General features: G+C 40.3%; 1 protein-coding gene across 2 annotated transcripts in view; it reads right to left on the bottom strand.

Moving 5' to 3' along the window:
* Positions 1-486: 486 nt before the first annotated feature.
* LOC132384619 (leucine-rich repeat flightless-interacting protein 1-like) overlaps positions 487-20,197 on the bottom strand; it is a 40,087-nt gene continuing 20,376 nt past the window's right edge. For both annotated transcript variants that reach the window (XM_059955891.1, XM_059955892.1), the window contains exons 2-6: positions 19,143-19,229; positions 9,546-9,581; positions 8,179-8,349; positions 7,422-7,511; positions 487-6,646 (exon numbers count right to left, since the gene is read on the bottom strand). In XM_059955891.1, coding sequence (XP_059811874.1) covers positions 4,850-6,646; positions 7,422-7,511; positions 8,179-8,349; positions 9,546-9,581; positions 19,143-19,229 — 2,181 coding nt within the window. In that variant the 3' untranslated portion in view covers positions 487-4,849. The remainder of the gene's footprint in view (positions 6,647-7,421; positions 7,512-8,178; positions 8,350-9,545; positions 9,582-19,142; positions 19,230-20,197) is intronic.

Here is a 20,197-nt window from a genome sequence, read left to right as displayed (position 1 = left end):
ATGGGTGAATCAGGAGGTGTGAGGGTTGTATGTCACTTCAAAGAAAACATTATCCAAACATTGTAAATATGGTGTTGTCTTTTGATGTTTGGCACATAAAATATCCAGTCCCACGTTGGGCCAGCAGATCTTTCTACTGAAATCGCCTCCATATGATGCCTGCTGTACCTCGTTTTGTCAAATAAGAAACTGCTTTGTATCTACCAATATTTTTCTCAGGTGACTTCATTCACGCAACAACGATCACCTGGAATTGAAAGTTCTCAGATGCTGAGGTGCGGTTTGAATGTATGTTTTTAAATTGCAATAGCACTGTGCAGCCTCAAGTCCTTGAGGTTATCAACTGCACCTTCCTCTATTTCAAAGCATCTAAACCAAAGTGTTATTTAAAAAAAAATATAAACGTGCTCCACAGCCAATATCAGGGCCATGCAGAGTTAGTAAACAAGTTATAATATTGCTAATTTGGTAAGAAGTGCAAAGGAGACAGATCTTTTAAGACAGTCAGCTTTCAATCATGCTTTAATTAACAGAAAATTTATTTCACTTGTCTCCAAAGTTGTAGCAAATCTGACTGTTCCCCCATACACCAACCACAGTACTAACAAAAAGCAAATAAAATAGAGCAATGGATTTGGCTAATAATTCCTGAAAGGCATGCTTAACTTTAGAAACTCCAGTGACACAAGTGGGGCTGTTTTTCATCTCTAAATATGTACTTGGACATTACAAAGTGGATTCACATTAATTAAGCCATCAGTTAATTAGGACATCCACTTATTTGTGACAATTCTGAAAGAACAAAAACAGAAAAAGTTGATTGGATTCCTTTTGTTTATTTGGAACACTATGCTGCTTAATTGGGGCAGGAGACTTTTGCCAAACAGGTTTAACAAGTCAATCATGCACACTTGTGTGCTTGTTTAATGCTCCAACATGCTTAAAACAAAGTCTGTAAATAGTGTCAATTGCATATGTTTGTGTACAAAAGCAGTGATTTTTGTCACTGATAGCTGGCAAGAAATAAGTAGTAACACAATTCCGAACTATTTTGCTCACCATGCTTTCAAGCATTCAGGCTTGGAGATGCCACAAATGGCCGGGAGTGAAAATGAAACTGTTTTACTACTTCAACAATTTAGAAACTATGAAGAATTGAAGGTATCAACAATCATCTTGAATGTTACAATGAAAATGAAAACTTGGGAGGATGTAATTGCTGACAGTATTGTACGAAGGCAGTCCATTATCTGCAGAAGGTGTCTGGGCTGATTCTGATCATTGCATACACAGAATGAATTCCTCAATTATTACTAGCAACTAATACAGTTTTATAGTACTGTTGTACTATTGGTAGTGTTCCAATTTGTTCAACATTTCATTTAAATACACCATTTATTACTCAGTTTGTCTCTTTTATTTCATGAAACTTCAGCTAATTGGAACAGCCATTTAATTGGGCCAAAATACACTGGTCCTAATTTGTCACAATTAACTGCAATCAACTGTGTTTGCCTTCTCTTTGTAAATATTACTATATGTCTGTGTTTAAATACACAGTCATTTATAAAAATATAACTATAGCAAAGCACACAACTAAAAACTGAGGAAAAGGTCAATGACCTGAAAAATTAAACCATTGATGATTTGGTGAGTATTTCCAGCATTTTCTGTTTTCATATTTTTAAAGACTAAATTTCATATAAGAATGTTGTTTTGATATATTTAACAGGAGGTAAAACAAAATTATTTTTAAACAACTATTTCTACATTAGGCAATGAAAATTAGAATGGAGATACTGGAAATCTAAAATAACAGGAGAAAGTGCTGGAAATACACAGCAGGTTAGGCAGCATCTGTGTGGAGAGAAACAATTAATATTTCAAGTCAAAATCTCTTGGTCAGAATGAGAAACCAAGAAGCTAGTACAGCTGAGTGAACAGGAGCGGAGTTTCCCAGATGTAAAGGAATACGTGCTACAAGTAGACAAGGTTGATGGGGGTGGGGTGGGAAGAAAGAAAGAAACACATAAATTAGTGTCCAACACAGGGTCAGAAGCTGGACCTTGAATATTGTCATATATACTGTTTGAATGATGTATTTTGTATAGCTGCGTATACTTAAAACATTGCATAATATTGGAAAAAATACATTTTGTTCATTTAAATTTTAATTTTCCATTTGATAAGTACAAGAATGTGAATACTGTTTACATTCAGAAACAAACATCAAGTTAGTTGATCACACCTTCTAGTGGAAGAATGCTTGTATTACAGTGGATTGTGCCTCTCACAGTCCCCAGGGTTGTAATATAGTACTTATTTATTCATTTTATTTATTGAGATAGAGTGCAGCACAGGCCCTACTGGCCCTTTTGTTAACGATAAACCAATAATAGGGCCCTCACAGACTGGTAATTACCACAAAGTAACTTCCTACTGTCTGCTGGACTCATCTATAGAGGGAACATCAAATGCAGGCTGGGTAAACTGCTTAAGGCTCAGTACGTCAGAGTGGAAAGGCGTGGTGAGTGAAGCAAAGAACAGATTACTGGAGGATCAACAACAGTAGGTGCACAGGCACAGTCATAAAGGACTAAAATAGCTTCTGCTTCTTTAAAAGTATAATTTAGTTAATCCAAAACCTGGCTCTCAACTTGCCAACTCCCATTCACCTGTAATCCCTGTACTTGCTGTGCCTTCAGCTGCTTGGGTCCCAAGCACTGGAATCCCCTAAAACACACTTGTTTCCTTTAAAAAAATTCCTTATAAACAACCATGGACCAAACTTCTGGTCATTTAATACTAAATTTGTATGGTTCATTGTAAATGTTTTGGTTCACATCAGCAGCAATGACACAATTTGCATAATTACACTATGTTAAAAGAGCTGAATGGAATAGCCATTGTCATGAAAAGCAAGAAGTCACTAACAACTTGGACTTTTCATTTTCTTATGATACAGGAGCAACTTTGTGACTCTTGAATCATCCCTTCCCTCACCCATTCTAACCTACTCTCTCTCATGCCCATTAACAAGCCCCCAAGAATCACCAACCACCTAACCACATTGGGGAAATACTCAGTTGGCAGAACTAACCCATCAGTTCTGATGAAGACTTGGCCACCTGAAACATTACTCTGGCCCCCTTTCCCCAAGATGTTGCTGGTCCTGCCAAGTGTTTCCAGCATCTTCTGTCTGTATAACCTGCCAATTAGCAACTCTTTGGGATGGGGGAGGAAATTGGAGCATTCAGTGAAACCATGGGTGTCACGGTAGCATAGCAGTCAGTGCGACACTATTACAGCTTGGGGTGTTTTGGAGATCAATTCTGGTGCTGTTCTGTAAGGAGTCTCTGTACGTCCTCCCCATGGAATGTCTGGGTTTTCCCCAGGTGCTCTGATTTCCTCCCGCAGTCCAAAGACGTACTGGTTTGTAGGTTAATCGGTCATTGTACATTTTCCCATTATTAGGTCAGGGTTAATCAGGTTTGTCAGGGGTTGCTGGGTGGTGTGGCTCAAAGGGTCTACTCTGTGCTGTATTGCTAAATAAAATTTATTGTTGGAATCTGGGTATCACTGGTTAGACCAACATTTAATGCCCATTCCTAATTGCCCTTCAGACACCTAAGTGGTTTCTTAGGCCATATAAGAATCAACATGGGGTTGGTCTGAAGTGACACATATAGGCTTGAGTATGTAAGGATGGCAGATGTTCTCCCCCCCAAAAGACATTTGCAATCCCAATGGGTTTTACATTAATGTTGTACTGTTGTTGTCATCATTGATCATTAGTTATTGCTCCAAATTATTGATTCAATTTAATAGCAGGTGGGATTTGAACCTGGGCCTCTGAATTGTTCATCCAGGCCTCATAATTACTTGTTGAGTAATTTAACCTCTGTGTTGCATTGTATCATTTTACGTTTGGCAGATTGAAAGAACATTGCATTTGCCCATAACAGATCATGGCCTTGCAATTCAGGGTCCCATGTGGGTTTAAGACCCCTTTTTGCTATTTTATCATAAAGTGGACAGAACATGGATGGTCATGCTCATCTTAATCATATATAGTGTTGAAATGGACTAACCAGTGGCATTTCAATAAAGAAAATGGACCTAGTGCAAACTCAAATCAGAGAACACATTTCTTTGTAGAAGTGATTATTATGGAGGCAGCAAGATCCAGGAATGAGATCACATCTTACCTCCCAACTGAATCAGTGGAAAAGTTCAAGCCTCTGAATTGTTAGTGGGCGATTTCATACAGGTCTTGAGTTGAAGTTGAATATCTAGCTCCCACTGTTCCTTGCCACGACATTTAATAGTTAACTGTTTATGTAAGTTGAGGCACCTCAGAATATTTATCTTGTTTTCCCAAAACCACAGAGGTTAGCATACACAACTGCCTAAAATGTGTAGTAGATGCCTTTGCATTCATAAATGTTTCTACAAATCCACTGCTAACTTCTTCTAATCCAGGCCTGTACAGATTTCTGGAATGAGCAAGGTGAAAGAGTAACAGCCTATAACAAAGGCAAATGTAGCTTATAATATGAAAGACATGAACAATAGTAAGGTGGGCTATCTATTCCTTTGTCAATTAAATCCCAAAAATCTGAGACAGAATGAATCAAGTGATAATAAAACTATTTCCATTTATGCTGAACTTATTTACATTCAAAGTGTGATTTATGCTTCAGTTAAAATGTGAAAGTCATTGCAAAAGAATCAATGTAAAGACAATTTTAAAAATCCAATTCAAACTTGTGCCAGGTTTGTGCAACGTCAAAGCCTTTCCCCTCTGTTCAGTCTCAACATTTTGCAGTTGAAACCCATGACAGGAGTCCTACGAAACTTGACATGTCTCTCCATTTTTAGTATGTCGCCTGCTGCTCTCACTTCTATTCAAACTTTGCCCATGCCCCATGTCGTCATTATCTGGGGTGCTTTCAGGATCCTCTTCAACGTCTGGTTTGCTTTCTTCAGTGCACGTGGCAGTTCTTAGCTCAGTTGCATTGTACAGTTCTTCATCCGATGGATCATTTACGACTCCCTCCATTTCCTTTTCAAATTCCTGTGCGGTTTTACTTCCTCCTGGTTTCTGGAATATACTTTCTGCCTGTCTCTTCCGGGATGAATCATTATCCCTTTCCTCCTCATAGTCAGCATCTAGTGATTCCAATTCTTTCTTCTCTTTTACCACATATTGTTCTTGGTTTGCAGGCACATGTTCTCCATTCTGCTCTTTTATTTCCTCTTTTCTTTCCCCATGCATCTCATCGTCTTTCCTGCTCATTTTCCCTTCACTTTTTGCGTGGCTTTTTTGTGACATTATTGTTGTAATCATTTGCACAAACATCTCAAAAGGGCCCTTCTCCTTCCCACCACTGCTTTCCTCAGTGTTGCTATTACTGTGTGTTTGTCTCCCTTTCCCCTCAGCAAGTTCACCCATTACAGTTTTGTGTCCTTGCATGTCTAAACCTGTGCTAATCTTGTTCATATCTTTATCTGCATTGTTCTCTTGTAATTGACATAGTCTTGCTTTTTCATTGTTATTCTCTTCTCCTTCCCTTCTACTGCAATCTTCTCCATTTATTTTATCAATAGAACTTTCCAAATCCTGTTTCAGATTCATAGAAACTCCATCTTTTGCAAGATTTGAAATGGTTTCCTTCATGCCCCGAAACTGATTGGTGACCTCTTCTCCATCTCTGCCACTCTCCATCCATTTATCATGAGCTCTCGCAACACCATCAAGAAAATCCTCTCTGCTGCTTTCCATTACCAATTTCTTGTGACTTTTATCTGCAGATATTGCTTCTCTGTTCCTCTCTTCAATTCCCTCCCATCTGGGCTCTCCAGGGGTTACTCCATGGTCTTGTATGAGCTCCCCTTGGCCGAGAACCCCTGTTACACTTACACAAACTTCTGTTGATTCTCCTTTTACAATCTCCAGGTTTTTCCCATTATGTATTTGCATCATAATGGTTTTCTTTTGTTCAATTTTCTCTTTTACTTCCTCTTCCGCTGTGTTCAAAGAATCATCACAAAATTGCCCTCTTGTTGCAGCCTCATCTTCGCTTTGATTTTCATTGTGTGCAGTCTCTTCCAAAACAACTTTACTTACTTCAAAGATTAGCTCTTTCTCTTCTTGTCCTTTAGCAGCTTCGGTTTCCTTATACTCTGAGTCCCTTCCTTCACTGTGCAACATTAGAGGCTCTACTGTTTCACTACCACTACCTTCCATGGCTTTATTTGATTTGAATCTTTCAGTTTCATATTGAAGGTGGTTCACGTTTTCTGCAACTGTTATATTCTCACCATCCTTAATCAGATGAGTAGATTCCTTCACATATATGTCATCTGTACCTCGTGTGAATGTGTTCATGCTTCTCTCTTTGTGCTTTCCATTTGATATCTCCTCAGGAATTTTTCTTTTATGTTTAGTTTCAAAGCTGCTATTTGTCAACTGTTTCTGCTCTCCATCTGCAAGGTTTGCTGCTGAGTTCTGAAATTTCTGCACACTATTCACCTCAAAATCATCCAATTTCAACTCCATTTTCCTGGCATCTAAGTTTTTCTCCTGTTTAAGGTTGCTCTGAAGACATTCATCCATATTCTCTGTAGCAGTTATTTCAATAGCCTGTGGAAATACAGCACAATTAATGTGTAATGTAAATCATAGGTATAAGATTCAGCAGTTGTTTTTACTATCAGGAAGGTTGATGACTAGAGGCTTGGTTTAAGACTGGCAGATGAACAAAAAGGAATAGGGAAGAGATTGTTCCTTTTTAAAAATAAACAATGTTTGATGATTTGGAATGCACTGTCCTGGAAGAGTCAGAGGAAACAAATGCTAAAGTAAATTTCAAAAGGGCATTGAATGAAAACAAAAAATTATGGGGCTGAGAGGAAAGAAATTCTAATTGGAAAGTTTTATCAGTGAGATGGGACAGAAAATAACGTACAAAATGGCCTCCTTCGCACTATGATACTAATGTGGGAAATTATATATATTTTTAAAAATCATCTCGTGGGAAATTAATAAAGAAGAAGAATTTTTAATGCAGATGCTGGAAATCTTGAGTTACAAACAAAATGCTGGAGGAACTCAGCAAGGCAGGCAGCATCTATGGAGAGGAACAAACTTCCACTGATGGAAATGCTGATGAAGGGTCTTCATCAACTCTTCATTTCTCTCCAGATACTGCCTCAATTGTTCAGTTTCTCCAGCATTTTGTGTGTGTTGCTCATGGGAAATTAAGTGGTTTCTTCTTTTAAAAAAGTGATTGAGGGAAGGGCTCAAAAGATAAAACAAGGCACCCAGGATTTCTGAGAAAGCCTTCCATTGATTGGACGTAATCTCCCCAAAGCCTGAGCTGCCATGCAACACAGGTCGCTAACACAGTAACTCTTACTTCGCTCTTTTTTCTCCCTTTCAGTTGCTCCTTCATGTAGTTAATTTGCTGCAACAGTGAATATTTAGCAACTTTCTCTCTTTCCAGCTCCTGTTAATGGAATGAGAGAACAGTCACTCAACAAACTTTCATACATAAAATTACAGTAATTTACATTTACTGCCCTTTCTAAAGAAAAATAATTTGTCCACTTTCTTCATTTATTTTTGCATCCAGCACTTTTTGGTCACTGAATGTAATTATCTCTCTATCCCCCAGTTCTGTTGTAATTTTTTGTTATAACCCCACCACCCACAAGCATCAGTAGAGCATTATTACCCCTCTATTGGCTTTCTATATATCAGTTGTATACCCTTGGGGTCAAATTGTAGGCAGTTGTGCATGAAATAATTGTATAGTGCACAGAATTAAGACTGTGAAACATTGTGCCTCTGGAATTCCACTGTGCAAATAGTATGCTAAAAGGGAAGAGTTAATTCATCAACATCAAAAGGTCCAATCTTCCACATCCATGGCAAACATGAACAGTGATACTAGACAGAGCCACTAAATATTAGAGATTGGGGGACCAGTTAGGTCTGGGCATTCAGCAAAGAATACAAGGCCATTATTGATGGAGCTGCATTGACAAGAGGGTATTTGGAGGCAGTAGGGCAATTTCAGGCTCTGACACCTTCACATGATTGTTATTGTCTTGAAAACCAGTGGGCATGGTTTCTTCAATTTAGATGTAAATCTGAAAGCAAGGATTTGGTACCTTGGTTATTTGCTCGCATTGCCAGTGAAGCTCAGCCAGCTCTTCCTCAGTGCCTTCCAGAACATCTTTTAGCCGCTCCACCTCATACCCGAGTAAAATCTTCTCAGTTTCCAAATGACTAATTGACTCAATTGCATCAAAGTACTTTTCTTTAAAGTCTTCCTGGGTTTTCTAAACACAGGGAATATAAAAACTGTGGTTTATGTTCACAGAGGAAACACTATTTCAATAATCATGTCATTATGTGTATACCATGGTGTAACTGCAGATGCATGAACAGAAGAATATGCAAAAAAGTAAACAACACTAATAAAGATGGAATTAAAAATCTCATCAGCCCCGATTCTGCTTTTTCCTCCCAAAGTAAAAGATATTTGTCACAGATTCTCAACAAAATGATGAAAACCACTTCCTTCAAGAAGGCAGGGTCATACTGGGATAACATAATTAAAAGTTAGGACAAAGGACCAAATATTGCCCTGTTTGACTTCCTTGCTGTTTGAGGTGCAATCAAAAGATGTCCTGTGTAGCATAAAGGATGCATGTTACAGCGGCACCCTGGAATATTCATAGAATTATCTTTGGTGCCCAGGAGAAATTGTAGAGTCTCATCCTCCTGAAAATATCATTAGTTATCCCTCAATTAATAAGCTGGGTATAATCATAATGGAATGTTGCAAATTCCCTAGGGGATGGAATGAGATTGGTGATCTTAATAACCTTCTTTAAGTTTCATATTTTCTTTGACATTTTAACAGTTAAGTTATGCATTACAGTAATAAAAGAAACAACGGTGCTCAATTTTCTTAAGAGACCTGTCACGGGGATGCTAAATGAATATTTATAAGCAAGCACATGAAAGACCATCCATAGTAAATTAAAGGCTTGCACTGGAATAACAATATGCTCCTCAAGAAATCTAGTGACATAATAAATAAGTAGTAAGCCACTTGACCCCTCACACATGCTTCACCATTCAATGAGATCATGACCAATGTTTTACCAATTTCCTGCACCAATTGCACATTCTTCAATTCTCTTAATAGTAAAAAATCTATTGATTTCTGTCTTTAGTACAATTCTGTGAGCCTCCTCTTGGGTAAAGAGTTCCAAAAATTCACTGCTTCTTTTTCTCATTTCTGTACTAATTAAATAACCCCTTATTTTGAGACTGTTCCAGACATCCCAGGCTGGGGAAATCCTCAATTCCACATCTACCCCCATCAAACCATTAAGAATTTTGTATGTTTCAATGAAATCACCCCTCACTCTTCAATCACAGAGTGCTGAGCTTTTCTGAATGGCAGAATTAATTGATTAGTCACCATCAGCAATTATTCTTTCTGGAACAGACTCTAAACACTTACGAAGTCAGCATCTTCTGTTTCCATTAGCTCCTCACGCTGTGAAATAGAGATATGGTAAAGAGAATTATTATATATTAGTTTAAGAGCAAATCTTAAATAATCAAAGCCCCAACTCCATTTCCCCTACTAATAAAAGAGCCTGGTTCTTTCCTGCTATTAATTCAATTAACATTTCCCTTTAATTTGTTTCACAGATTATGATAAAAAATGGACACAACATCTAAATAGGACCACTCTCAGCCTTCTGTTGGTTTGCTGTGGTTTCTACCCAAGTAAGAGCAGAAGAACAAGAACATCCTCATGGGAAGTCTACCCCAACATATAGGTTGTATTGCATCTTATAAACATTTATCATGCTGAGGAAATGCCACATAAAAGCTCACCTTGCAATTCAAGACTGCAGATTTACAACCTTTGTGAGACCATCAAGCCATTGAGCCAAGAAGGATCTCTACCGGACCTGAGCCATCAATTTGGCAATGTACTGGTTCCGGGGAAGGCTTTAGAAATTTGTTTAATAACAACTATTCTGAATCCTCAAACTTCCAGCTTCAGATGTATTTGGCTTACAAGCAGTTGGCACAAACAATATTTCATGATAGAAACATAGAAAACCTACAGCACAATACAGGCCCTTTGGCCCACAAAGCTGTACCGAACATGTCCTTACCTGAGAGATTACCTAGGGTTACCCATAGCCCTCTATTTTTCTAAGCTCCATGTACCTATCCAGGAGTCTTTTTTTTAAAATTTTTTATTAGTTTTTCAAAACATTTTACAAATTAAAAACCCCAACCAGGAGTCTCTTAAAAGACCCTATCGTATCCGCCTCCACCACCGTTGCCGGCAGCCCATTCCACACACTCACCACTCTCTGCATAAAAAAAACTTACCCCTGACATCTCCTCTGTACCTACTTCCAAGCACCTTAAACCTGTGCCCCCTTGTGTTAGCCATTTCAGCTCTGGGAAAAAGACTGACTATCCACACGATCAATGCCTCTCATCATCTTGTACACCTCTATCAGGTCACCTCTCATCCTCTGTCATTCCAAGGAGAAAAGGCTGAGTTCACTCAACCTATTCTCATAAGGCATGCTCCCCAATCCAGGCAACATCCTTGTAAATCTCCTTTGCACCCTTTCTATGGCTTCCACATCCTTCTGTAGTGAGGTGACCAGAACTGAGCACAGTACTCCAAGTGGGGTCTGACCAGGGTCCTATATAGCTTTGGGGGCTCATGCCAAGCTTCTTCAATTGCCTGAGGTGGAAGAGATGTAGTTGTGCTTTTTTACCACACAGCCAGTGTATAATTTGTATTAGACCACTGGAAAATGGCACTGGAGAGGTAGTAATGGGGGACAAGGAAATTGCAAATGAACTGAATAAGTATTTTGTATCAGTATGCTGGATGTTCAAGAGTGTCAAGGAGCAGAAGTAAGTGAAGTTGCCATCACTAGGGAGATGTGCTTGGGAAGCTGAAGGGTCTGAAAATAAATAGGTCACATGGGCCAGACAGACCACAACTCGGGGTTCTAAAAGAGGTAGCAGAAGAGATTATGGGGGCATTCTTTAAAGAATCAGGTTCTGGAATGGTTCCGGAGGAATGGAAAATTGCAAATGTCACTTCACTCTTTAAGAAGGGAGGAAGGCAAAAGAAAGGAAAGTATAGACCAGTTAGCCTGACCTCAGTGGTTGGGAAGATGGTGGAGTTGATTGTTAAGGATTAGGTTTTGGAGTACTTGGAGGCACATGATAAAATAGACCAAAGTCAGCCTGGTATCTTTAAGTGAATATCTTGCCTGACAAATCTGTTAGAATTCTTTGAGGAAATAGCAAGCAGGATAGACAAAGGAGAATTGGCGGATGTTGTGTACTTGGATTTTCAAAAGACTATTGACAAGGTGTCACACATGAGGCTGCTTAACAAGATAAGAGCCCATGGTATTACAGGAGAGATACTAGCACGGATAGAGCATTGGCTGATTGGCAGGAAGCAAACAGTGAGAATAAAGGGAGCCTTTTCTGATGGGTTACCAGTGACTAATGGTGTTCCGCAGGGGTCAGTGTTGGGACTGCTTCTTCTTACATTAAATGTCAATGACTTGGATGACATAATTAATGGCTTTGTGGCCAAGTTTGCAGACGATATGAAGATAGGTGGAGGGGCTGGTAGTTAGGTGAGAATGTTGTTACATGGAAACATAGAATCATAGAAAACCTACAGCACAATACAGGCCCTTCGGTCCATGATGCTGTGCCAAACATGTACTTACTTTAGAAATGACCTAGGGTTACTCATAGCCCTCTATTTTTCTAAGCTCCATGTACCTATCCAGCTGTCTCTTAAAAGACCCTATCGTATCCACCTCCACCACTGTCATCGGCAGCCCATTCCACGCACTCACCACCCTCTGTGTAAAAATACTTGCCCCTGACATCTCCTCTGTACCTACTTCCAAGTACCTTAAAACTGTGCCCTCTCATGCTAACCATTTCAGCTCTGGGAAAAAGCCTCTGACTATCCACACGATCAATGCTTCTCATCATCTTATACACCTCTATCAGGTCACCTCTCATCCTCCGTCGCTCCAAGGAGAAAAGGCTGAGTTCACTCAACCTATTCTCATAAGGCATGCTTCCCAATCCAGGCAACATCCTTGTAAATCTCCTCTGCACCCTTTCTATGGTTTCCACATCCTTCCTATAGTGAGGCGACCACAACTGAGCACAGGACTCCAAGTGGGGTCTGACCAGGGTCCTATATAGCTGCAACATCACCTCTCAGCTCCCCTCTAAGACAACTTCAACATAACATCCCATCGCCTGTACTGAATACTTTGATTTATGAAGCCCAGTGTGCTAAAAGCTTTCTTTACGACCCTGTCAATCTGTAACACCACTTTCAATGAACTATAGAACTGCATTCCCAGATCCCCTTGCTCCAACGCATTCCTCAGTGCCTCCTGAGGAATGGATTTGCTGAGTTTCGCTCCTGGCGTGGAATCACATACAAAATAAAGCCAGAGCCTAGACAGGATTGTGATATTAAAACAAATGCTCACTCAGTTTTATGCAACATTACGTCTCGGCTCCTAACTTCAATTCCATGACTGATGAAGGCCAATACACCATATGCCTTCTTAACCACAGAGTCAACCTGTGCAGCTGCTTTGAGTGTCCTATGAACTCAGACCCCAAGATCCCTCTGATCTTGCCAAGAGTCTCACCATTAATACTATATTCTGCCATCATATTTGACCTACCAAAATGAACCACTTCACACTTATCTGGGTTGAACTCCATCTGCCACTTCTCAGCCCAGTTTTGCATCCTATCAATGTCCCACTGTAACCTCTGACAGCCCTCCACACTATCCACAACACCCCCAACCTTTGTGTCATCAGCAAGTTTACTAATCCATCCCTCCACTTCCTCATCCAGGTCATTTATAAAAATACAAAGAGTAGGGGTCCCAGAACAGATCCCTGAGGCACACCGCTTGTCACTAGCCTCCATGCAGAATATGACCTGTCTAGAATCACTCTTTAACTTCTGTGAGCAAGCCAGTTCATAAAGGAATGTCCCCTTGGATCCCATGCTTCCTTACTTTCTCAATAAACCTTGCATGGGGTACCTTATCAAATGCCTTGCTGAAATCCATATACACTATCAAATGAATAAAACTAAAGTCGAGCACATCAGGGAAATTTGACAGGATTAAATGGAGAAAGGGTAGGGTGTAGAAGATCTATTGGACAGCTATCAACAAGAGCCAGCATGAGCACACATTCTCTTTTGATGCTCCATATTCTATTACTCTGTATATCTGACTAAAGTATATTATTTCACCCATTCCCTCCCCCACCTTCCTTAACTAACGTTTCTCTCTCTCCCACTCCTAGTTCTGATGGAGGGTCCTGGATGGTCCTGACAAAGTGTTTACAGCATTTTCTGTCTTTGTTTCTAAAAACACAATTGTGGAAGGAACAGGCGGGATACACACTAACCTCTGTGTTCCTTCCTAGAAGAAAAATTGTGAATTATTGCGGTAAGATAAATTTTTGGTGGGCTGTGATCATTGTGAGAAATCATTTGTTAGTGAAGCAGCGTGAGGTTTAAAAATCAGCTTAGGGCCTTTTGGAACTTCTTGGCGGGCTGCATTCATAGTGATCTCTAAGGCACTTGACAGGGGCCAATAAAAAAAAAGCAAGGTGTAAGCAGAGTGGCCAGGCTTAGGCAAGAATTGGTGCAGGCTCGAACTTAAGCTTGAGTAGTCAGATGTATAACAAGTGTAGGCAGGATGGCAGTTAAGGCAGTGGAATGCCTCTCCTGTGAGATGTGGGATTTCAGAGTACCTAACAGTCTCCCTGATGACTACATCAGCAAGAAGTGTGGTGAACTACATATACCTGTCTGGACACGCCCCCCCCCTCCCCCCGCTGACTGCTCCTGTGGCTCCTCCCACAGACCCCTGTATAAAGGCGATTGGAGGCACTGCTCCTCCCCCAGTCTCCAGGATGTTGTGTGGTGGTCTCTTGCTGCTAATCGTGGTCTCTTGCAGCTAATAAAAGCCTATCGTTCGCCTCCCGTCTCTGAGAGTTATTGATGGTGCATCAAGAAGTACACCCAACTTCAGCTCCTGACTAACAAAGCCAAGGAATCAGAGCTGGATCTGAGTGCATGCAGGACTATTTGGGAAGGCTGAAAATCTCAGATGAGTTTTTTTTTACTGAGGTGGTCGCACCCAGAGTGTGGGCTTCAGGTAGTAAATGGATGACCACCAGGAGAAGTAAGGGGAGGAAGCAATGAGTGCAGAATTCCACTCAGTATACCCTTTTAAAAACTGCTGGGGTGAAGGGGTGACCTATCAAGGCACTGCAGCAGTAGCCAGGCCAGTGGCACTATGGTTGGCTCTGAGGCTCAGCAGGGAAGGGTAAAGTCAGGAAGAGCGATGGTGATATGAGACTCGATAGTTAGGGAGATGAACTGGAGAAACTGTGGCTACTAAAGAGAAGCCAGGTTGTTGTGTTGACTCCCAGGCACTCGGGTCCAGGATTTTTCAGAGTGGCTGCTGAAGGTTCTCAAGGGGGAGAGTAAGCAGCCAGAGATTGTGGTTCACATTGGCACCAATGACATGGGTAAAAAGAAGGGGAAAGAGGTCTTGTGCAGTGAGTATAAGGAGATAAGGAAAAGGCTGAAGAACAGGATGATTTGGCAGATGAATGAGTTGCTGAGGAAGTCATGCAGGGGGCAGAGTTTCAGATTTCTGGATCATTGGGATCGCTTCTACACAGAAAGGACAGATTACACCTGAACTCGAGGGGGATCAATATTTTGTGGGCAGGTTTGCTAGACCTGTTGGGAAGGGTTTAAACTAATTTGGCAGGGAGATGTGAAGTGGAATGATAGGGCTGAGGATGGGGTAGTTGATATACAGGTCACGTAGTGAGACTGAGGAAGGGCAGGCAGATAGGATAAAATTGCATTCAACGAGACAAGTGGAAGTGTAACATGGGGGCAAAAAAAAAAGGGTGATGAACACAGGATGGAGAGCGTTATATTTGAATGCATGCAGTATATGGAATAAGGTAGATGATTTTGTACCACAGTTACAGATTTGCAGGTATGATGTTATGGGCATCACTGAGTTGTGGCTGAAAAAGGATTATAGCCAGGAGCTTAACATCCAAGGATACACATTGTATTGAAAGGACAGGCAGGTAGGCAGGAGGAGTGGCTTTGTTGATTAAAAAAGATATCAAATCCTTAGAGGTAACATAGGATCAAAAGACATAGAATCTTGGTGGGTAGAGATAAGAAACTGCAAGGATTAAAAAAAAAACTTGATGGGAATTAACAGTAGCCAGGATGTGGTCTACAAATCACAACGGGAAATAGAAAAAGCATGTCAAAAGGGCAATGTTACGATAGTTATGGGGGATTTCAATATGCAGGGAGAGTGGGAAAATCAGGTTGGTGTTGATTTTGGATCCCAAGAGAGGGTATTTGTAGAATGCCTACGAGATGGCCTTTTAAGAGCAGCTTGTGGTTGAGCCTACTTGGGGATAGGCAATTCTGGATTGGGTGTTGTGTAATAAACCAGATTTGATTTAGAAGCTTAAGGAACAGAAACACTTAGGAAACAATGATCGTAATATGATAGAATTTATCCTACAGTTTAACAGGGAGAAGATCGAGTCAGATGTATCAGTATTACAGTAGAGTAAAGGGAATTACAGAGGCATGCGGGAGTAGCTGGCCAAAGTTGATTGGAAGGGGACTAACAGGAATGGTGGCAGAGCAGCAAAGGCTGGAGCTTCAGGGAAAAATTCAGAAGGTACAGGATAGATACATCCCAAAGCCGAAGGTATTCTAAAGGGAAGGTGAAGCAACCAAGGCTGACAAGGGAAGTCAAAGACAGTATAAAAGCCAAAGAGGGCACAAAGTAGAGCAAAAATTAGTGGGAAGCTAGAGGATTGGGAAGCTTTTAAAAACCAATAGAAGGCAACTAAAAAGCAATGAGAGAAAGGATGAAAATGAAGGTAAGCTAGCCAATAATATCAAAGAAGATACCAAAAGTTCTTTTTCAGATATATAAAGAGTAAAAGAGAGGAGAGAGTGGATATTGAACCATGGGAAAGTAACACTGGAGAGGTAGTAATGGGGGACAAGGAAAAGGCAAATGAACACAAAGTATTTTGCATCATTCTTCACTAGCAGTATGCCAGAAATTTGAAAGTGTCAGGGGGCAGAAGTGAGTGAGGTTGTTATTACTATCTGAAGGTAAAGATCTAAAGATCTGAAGGTAGAAGAGTCACCTGGACTGGATGGACTTCACATCAGGGTTCTGAAACTCCCCAGGATTTTGAAAGAGGTAGCTGAAGAGATTGTGGAGGCATTAGTAATGATATTTCAAGAATCACCAGATTCTGGCATGGTTCTAGAGGACTTGAGAATTGCAAGTGTCACTCCGCTCTCTAAGAAAGGAGGGAGGCAGAAGAAAGGAAATTATAAGCCAGTTAGCCTGACTTCAGTGGTTGGGAAGATATTGGAGTCCATTATTAAAGATAAGGTTTCATGGTACTTGGAGGCCAAGGTCAATATGGTTTCCTGAAGGGGAAATCTTGCCTGACAAATCTGTTGGAATTCTTTGAGGAAATAACAGGCAGGACAGACAAAGGATGTTGGATTTTCAGAAGGTCTTTGAAAAGGAGCAGCACAAGGCTGCTCAACAAGAAAGAGCCCATGGTATTACAGGAGAGACACTAGCATGGATAGAAGATTGGCTGACTGGCAGGAGGCAAAGAATGGGAATAAATGGTTGGCTGCTAGTGACTCCTGGTGTTATACAGGGATCTGTGTTAGGACCACTTCTTTTCACATTATGTCAACAATTTGGACGATGGAATTCATGGTTTAGAGGCCAAGTTTGCAGACAGGTGGAAAGGCAGGTACAGGTTTCCCCTGCTATCTGAAGGTAGAGTGTTCCTATGAAACCGTTTGTAAGCCGAAATGTCGTAAAGTGAAGAACCAATTACCATTAATTTATATGGGAAAAATTTTTGAGCGTTCCCAGACCCAGAAAATAACTTACCAAATCAAACCAAATAACACATAAAGCCTAAAATAACACGAACATATAGTAAAAGCAGGAATGATATGATAAATATACAGCCTATATAAAGTAGAAATAGTGTATGTACAGTGTAGTTTCATTTATCAAAATCGGGAAGACAGCGAGCTGAAATTGATTTGGAGAGAGAAAAAAAAAAATCGGCACGTACACGCATATGCAAACAACTGCCCGCACAAGGCTTCACGGTCATTGTAGTCTTCCTCGGGGTAACACACGTATAAAGCGGGTGTTTTTTTTCGTAAAAGTGAAAATCCTCTTTGGGTAGCCAAAACAGGTACTAATGTAGGTCTTTCGTAACAGCGAGTTGTTGTAAAGCGAACATTCGAAAAACGGAGGCCACCTGCACTGGGAAGGAAGCAGGGAGTCTGCATAAGGACTGATGGAATATAGGGAAGTGTATGGTCATGCACTTTGGTAGAAAGAATGAAGGCATGGACCATTTTCTAAATGGGGAGAAAAATCTAAAATTAAAGGTGCAAAGGGACTTGGGATTCCTTGTGCAGGATTCCCTAAAGCAGGTGTTCCTAGCCTTTTTTAAGCCATGAACTATTAACTATTAACTGAGGGGTCCATGGACCCCCAGGTTGGGAAACCCTGTACTAAAGGTTAACATACAGGTTCAGTTGGTGGTAAGGAAGGTAAAGGCAATGTTAGCATTCATTTCCAGAGGACTAAAATACAAAAGGATGTAATACTGAGGGTTTAGAAGACACAAGTCATACCACACTTGGAGCATTGTGAGCAGTTTAGTGCCCTTTATCTAAGAAAAGATGTGCTGGCACTGGAGAGGGTCCAGAGGAGGCTCACAAAAAATTATTCCAGAAATGAAAGGGTTAATGTACGTGGAACATTTGATGACTCGGGGCCTATACTCATTGGAGTTTAGATGAATGAGGTGGGAACCTCATTGAAACCTATTGAGTATTGAAAGGCTTAGATAGAGTGGATATGGAAAGGATGTTTCCTATAGTGGGGGAGTACAAGACTAGCAGGCACAGCCTCAGAATAGAGATATGTCCAGTTAGAACAGAGATTAGAAGGAATTTCTTTAGTTGGTGAGTCTGTAGAATGTTAGCAGTCATTCATTTCCAGAGGAGTTGTAAAAGCCAAGTCATTGGGTGTATTTAAGGTGGAGGTTGATAAGTTCTTGATTGGTCAGGGTGTCAAAGGTTATGGGGTGAAGGCAGAAGAATGAGGTTGACAGGGATATTAAATCAGCCATTATGGAATGGTGGAGCAGATTCAATGAAACAAGTGGCCTAATTATGCTTCTATGTTTTTGGTAAATGTGTTTGACAAAACCAAGTTGTTATGTTTTGATGCCAGCTTTAAAACACACCCAAACTTCAAAATCCAATTTGAATATTGAAATCTCAATTATTTTTAAGGAAGCATGTTTTTGTATTTCTGTCTGGATGCAAATGTTTTAACTTCACTAGTTCCCTTTGTGCCTGTTTATTTAAGGAAATGATATTTAAATACTTTCATTGTGCATCATTCAACAATCTTGTAATTCACTTCAATAACAAATCTAATTATTTTCCTTTTTACATTTCCTGATCATTTAAAAAGTGGTGAGGGGTTGGACTTTTTAAAAAATATATCAATATAAATTTATCAAGCAAAATACTCAAGCATTCCATATTTTTTCTTAGAATAACTAAATAATTATACTTAACATATTACATTCTTAGTCAATTACTGTAAAGATCTGGTTGAAGAATATCCACCAGTGTAATACTTTTTCTTCCAACTTTTGCATATAATGGTGTCGAAATATGCAATCCCTATGGATACTACAGGGAGACCTTGGAAGAGACAATTTATAAAACGAAGTGTCCAAATGTAAAGTTTTTTTTGTAATGTTGTTTTAAGTGCCATTGTTTTCAGAGATTCCTCTCATAATTCATGTACTGGTGACAACAATGAGTAACTGTGCGTTTTGACCTTGTGTTTTACCTCTTGTTGCTGTTGCATCAGTTTCTTCACACAAGACTCCTTAGCCTCAGCAAGTGAAGTTTTCCTGGAATTGAACTTTGCATCAGCCTACAAGAGGAACAGAAGGGGAGTAATGCACACAATGACCACCAGACAAGGTCAACAGAAACACATTTCCTCACAAAGCAGAAGGCAATCATTTGACTCATCAAATCCATGCAGACTCACATTTGTCCCATTCCCCTACCTATCTCCCCAAAATCTGTTTCCTTTCAATGCCCTTCAGCTGCACCCAGATTCTCTTACTGCCCACCTACAAGCAGCCAATTAAGGTACTAATTAGCACATCTTTGTGATGTGGGAGAAAAAGCCAGAGACTTACAGGAAGAATATGCAAACTCTTCACGGACAGCTGGTTCTTTGAAGTGGCTGCACCACTGCTCTGCTCAGATTTTTTAAAAATATAAACTGGAGGTTGCTTTTTGGCTCGTATTGTCCCATGTACAGAGATACAGTGAAAAGCTTTTGTCTGCATGCCATCTGGTACATCCTTCCATACACAAGTACACAGGGATAGTGAGAGGGGAGAACAAAAGGTAGAAAATAGTGTCACAGATATCAAGACGGCGCAGTTCAATTGTGGCAACACTATCCCCTATTTCTCGACAGTATCTCTATTTCTTGTGCGATGTCTGTAAACTGTGGGTTTATAGTGGAAGAGGGGTGTCAGTTGGCTACATTAACAAAGCTCCACATTCAGTTGAATCTGCTGGCCTTGCAGCACTTCATGTACTTACTATGTTGATTGAGCCGTGTTTGCACGCCTTACTGAGTACACATGAAGCTTGTCCTCTCATTTGTTTATAGTCCCAGGTTAACAGCACAGTTCAAACTGTAATGAGGCAGAACTGGATTCCACTACACCTCCCCCCACCCTCTTTCAAGTACTGATGATAATGAAATCTTTTTAAAATTTCCTACTGATACAAAAGAAATCCTAAAAAAGCACTTGTGGATATACATATTACTGGCAAGGTTTTGTTTTGGCTGAACAGGTTCTAGTTCCACCACACAGA

Source organism: Hypanus sabinus, chromosome X1 (genome assembly GCF_030144855.1).
Source record: "Hypanus sabinus isolate sHypSab1 chromosome X1, sHypSab1.hap1, whole genome shotgun sequence".
Lineage (NCBI taxonomy): Eukaryota > Metazoa > Chordata > Chondrichthyes > Myliobatiformes > Dasyatidae > Hypanus > Hypanus sabinus.
Note: the sequence above shows the minus strand (reverse complement) of the source record. Positions and strands in the feature narration are given on the sequence as shown.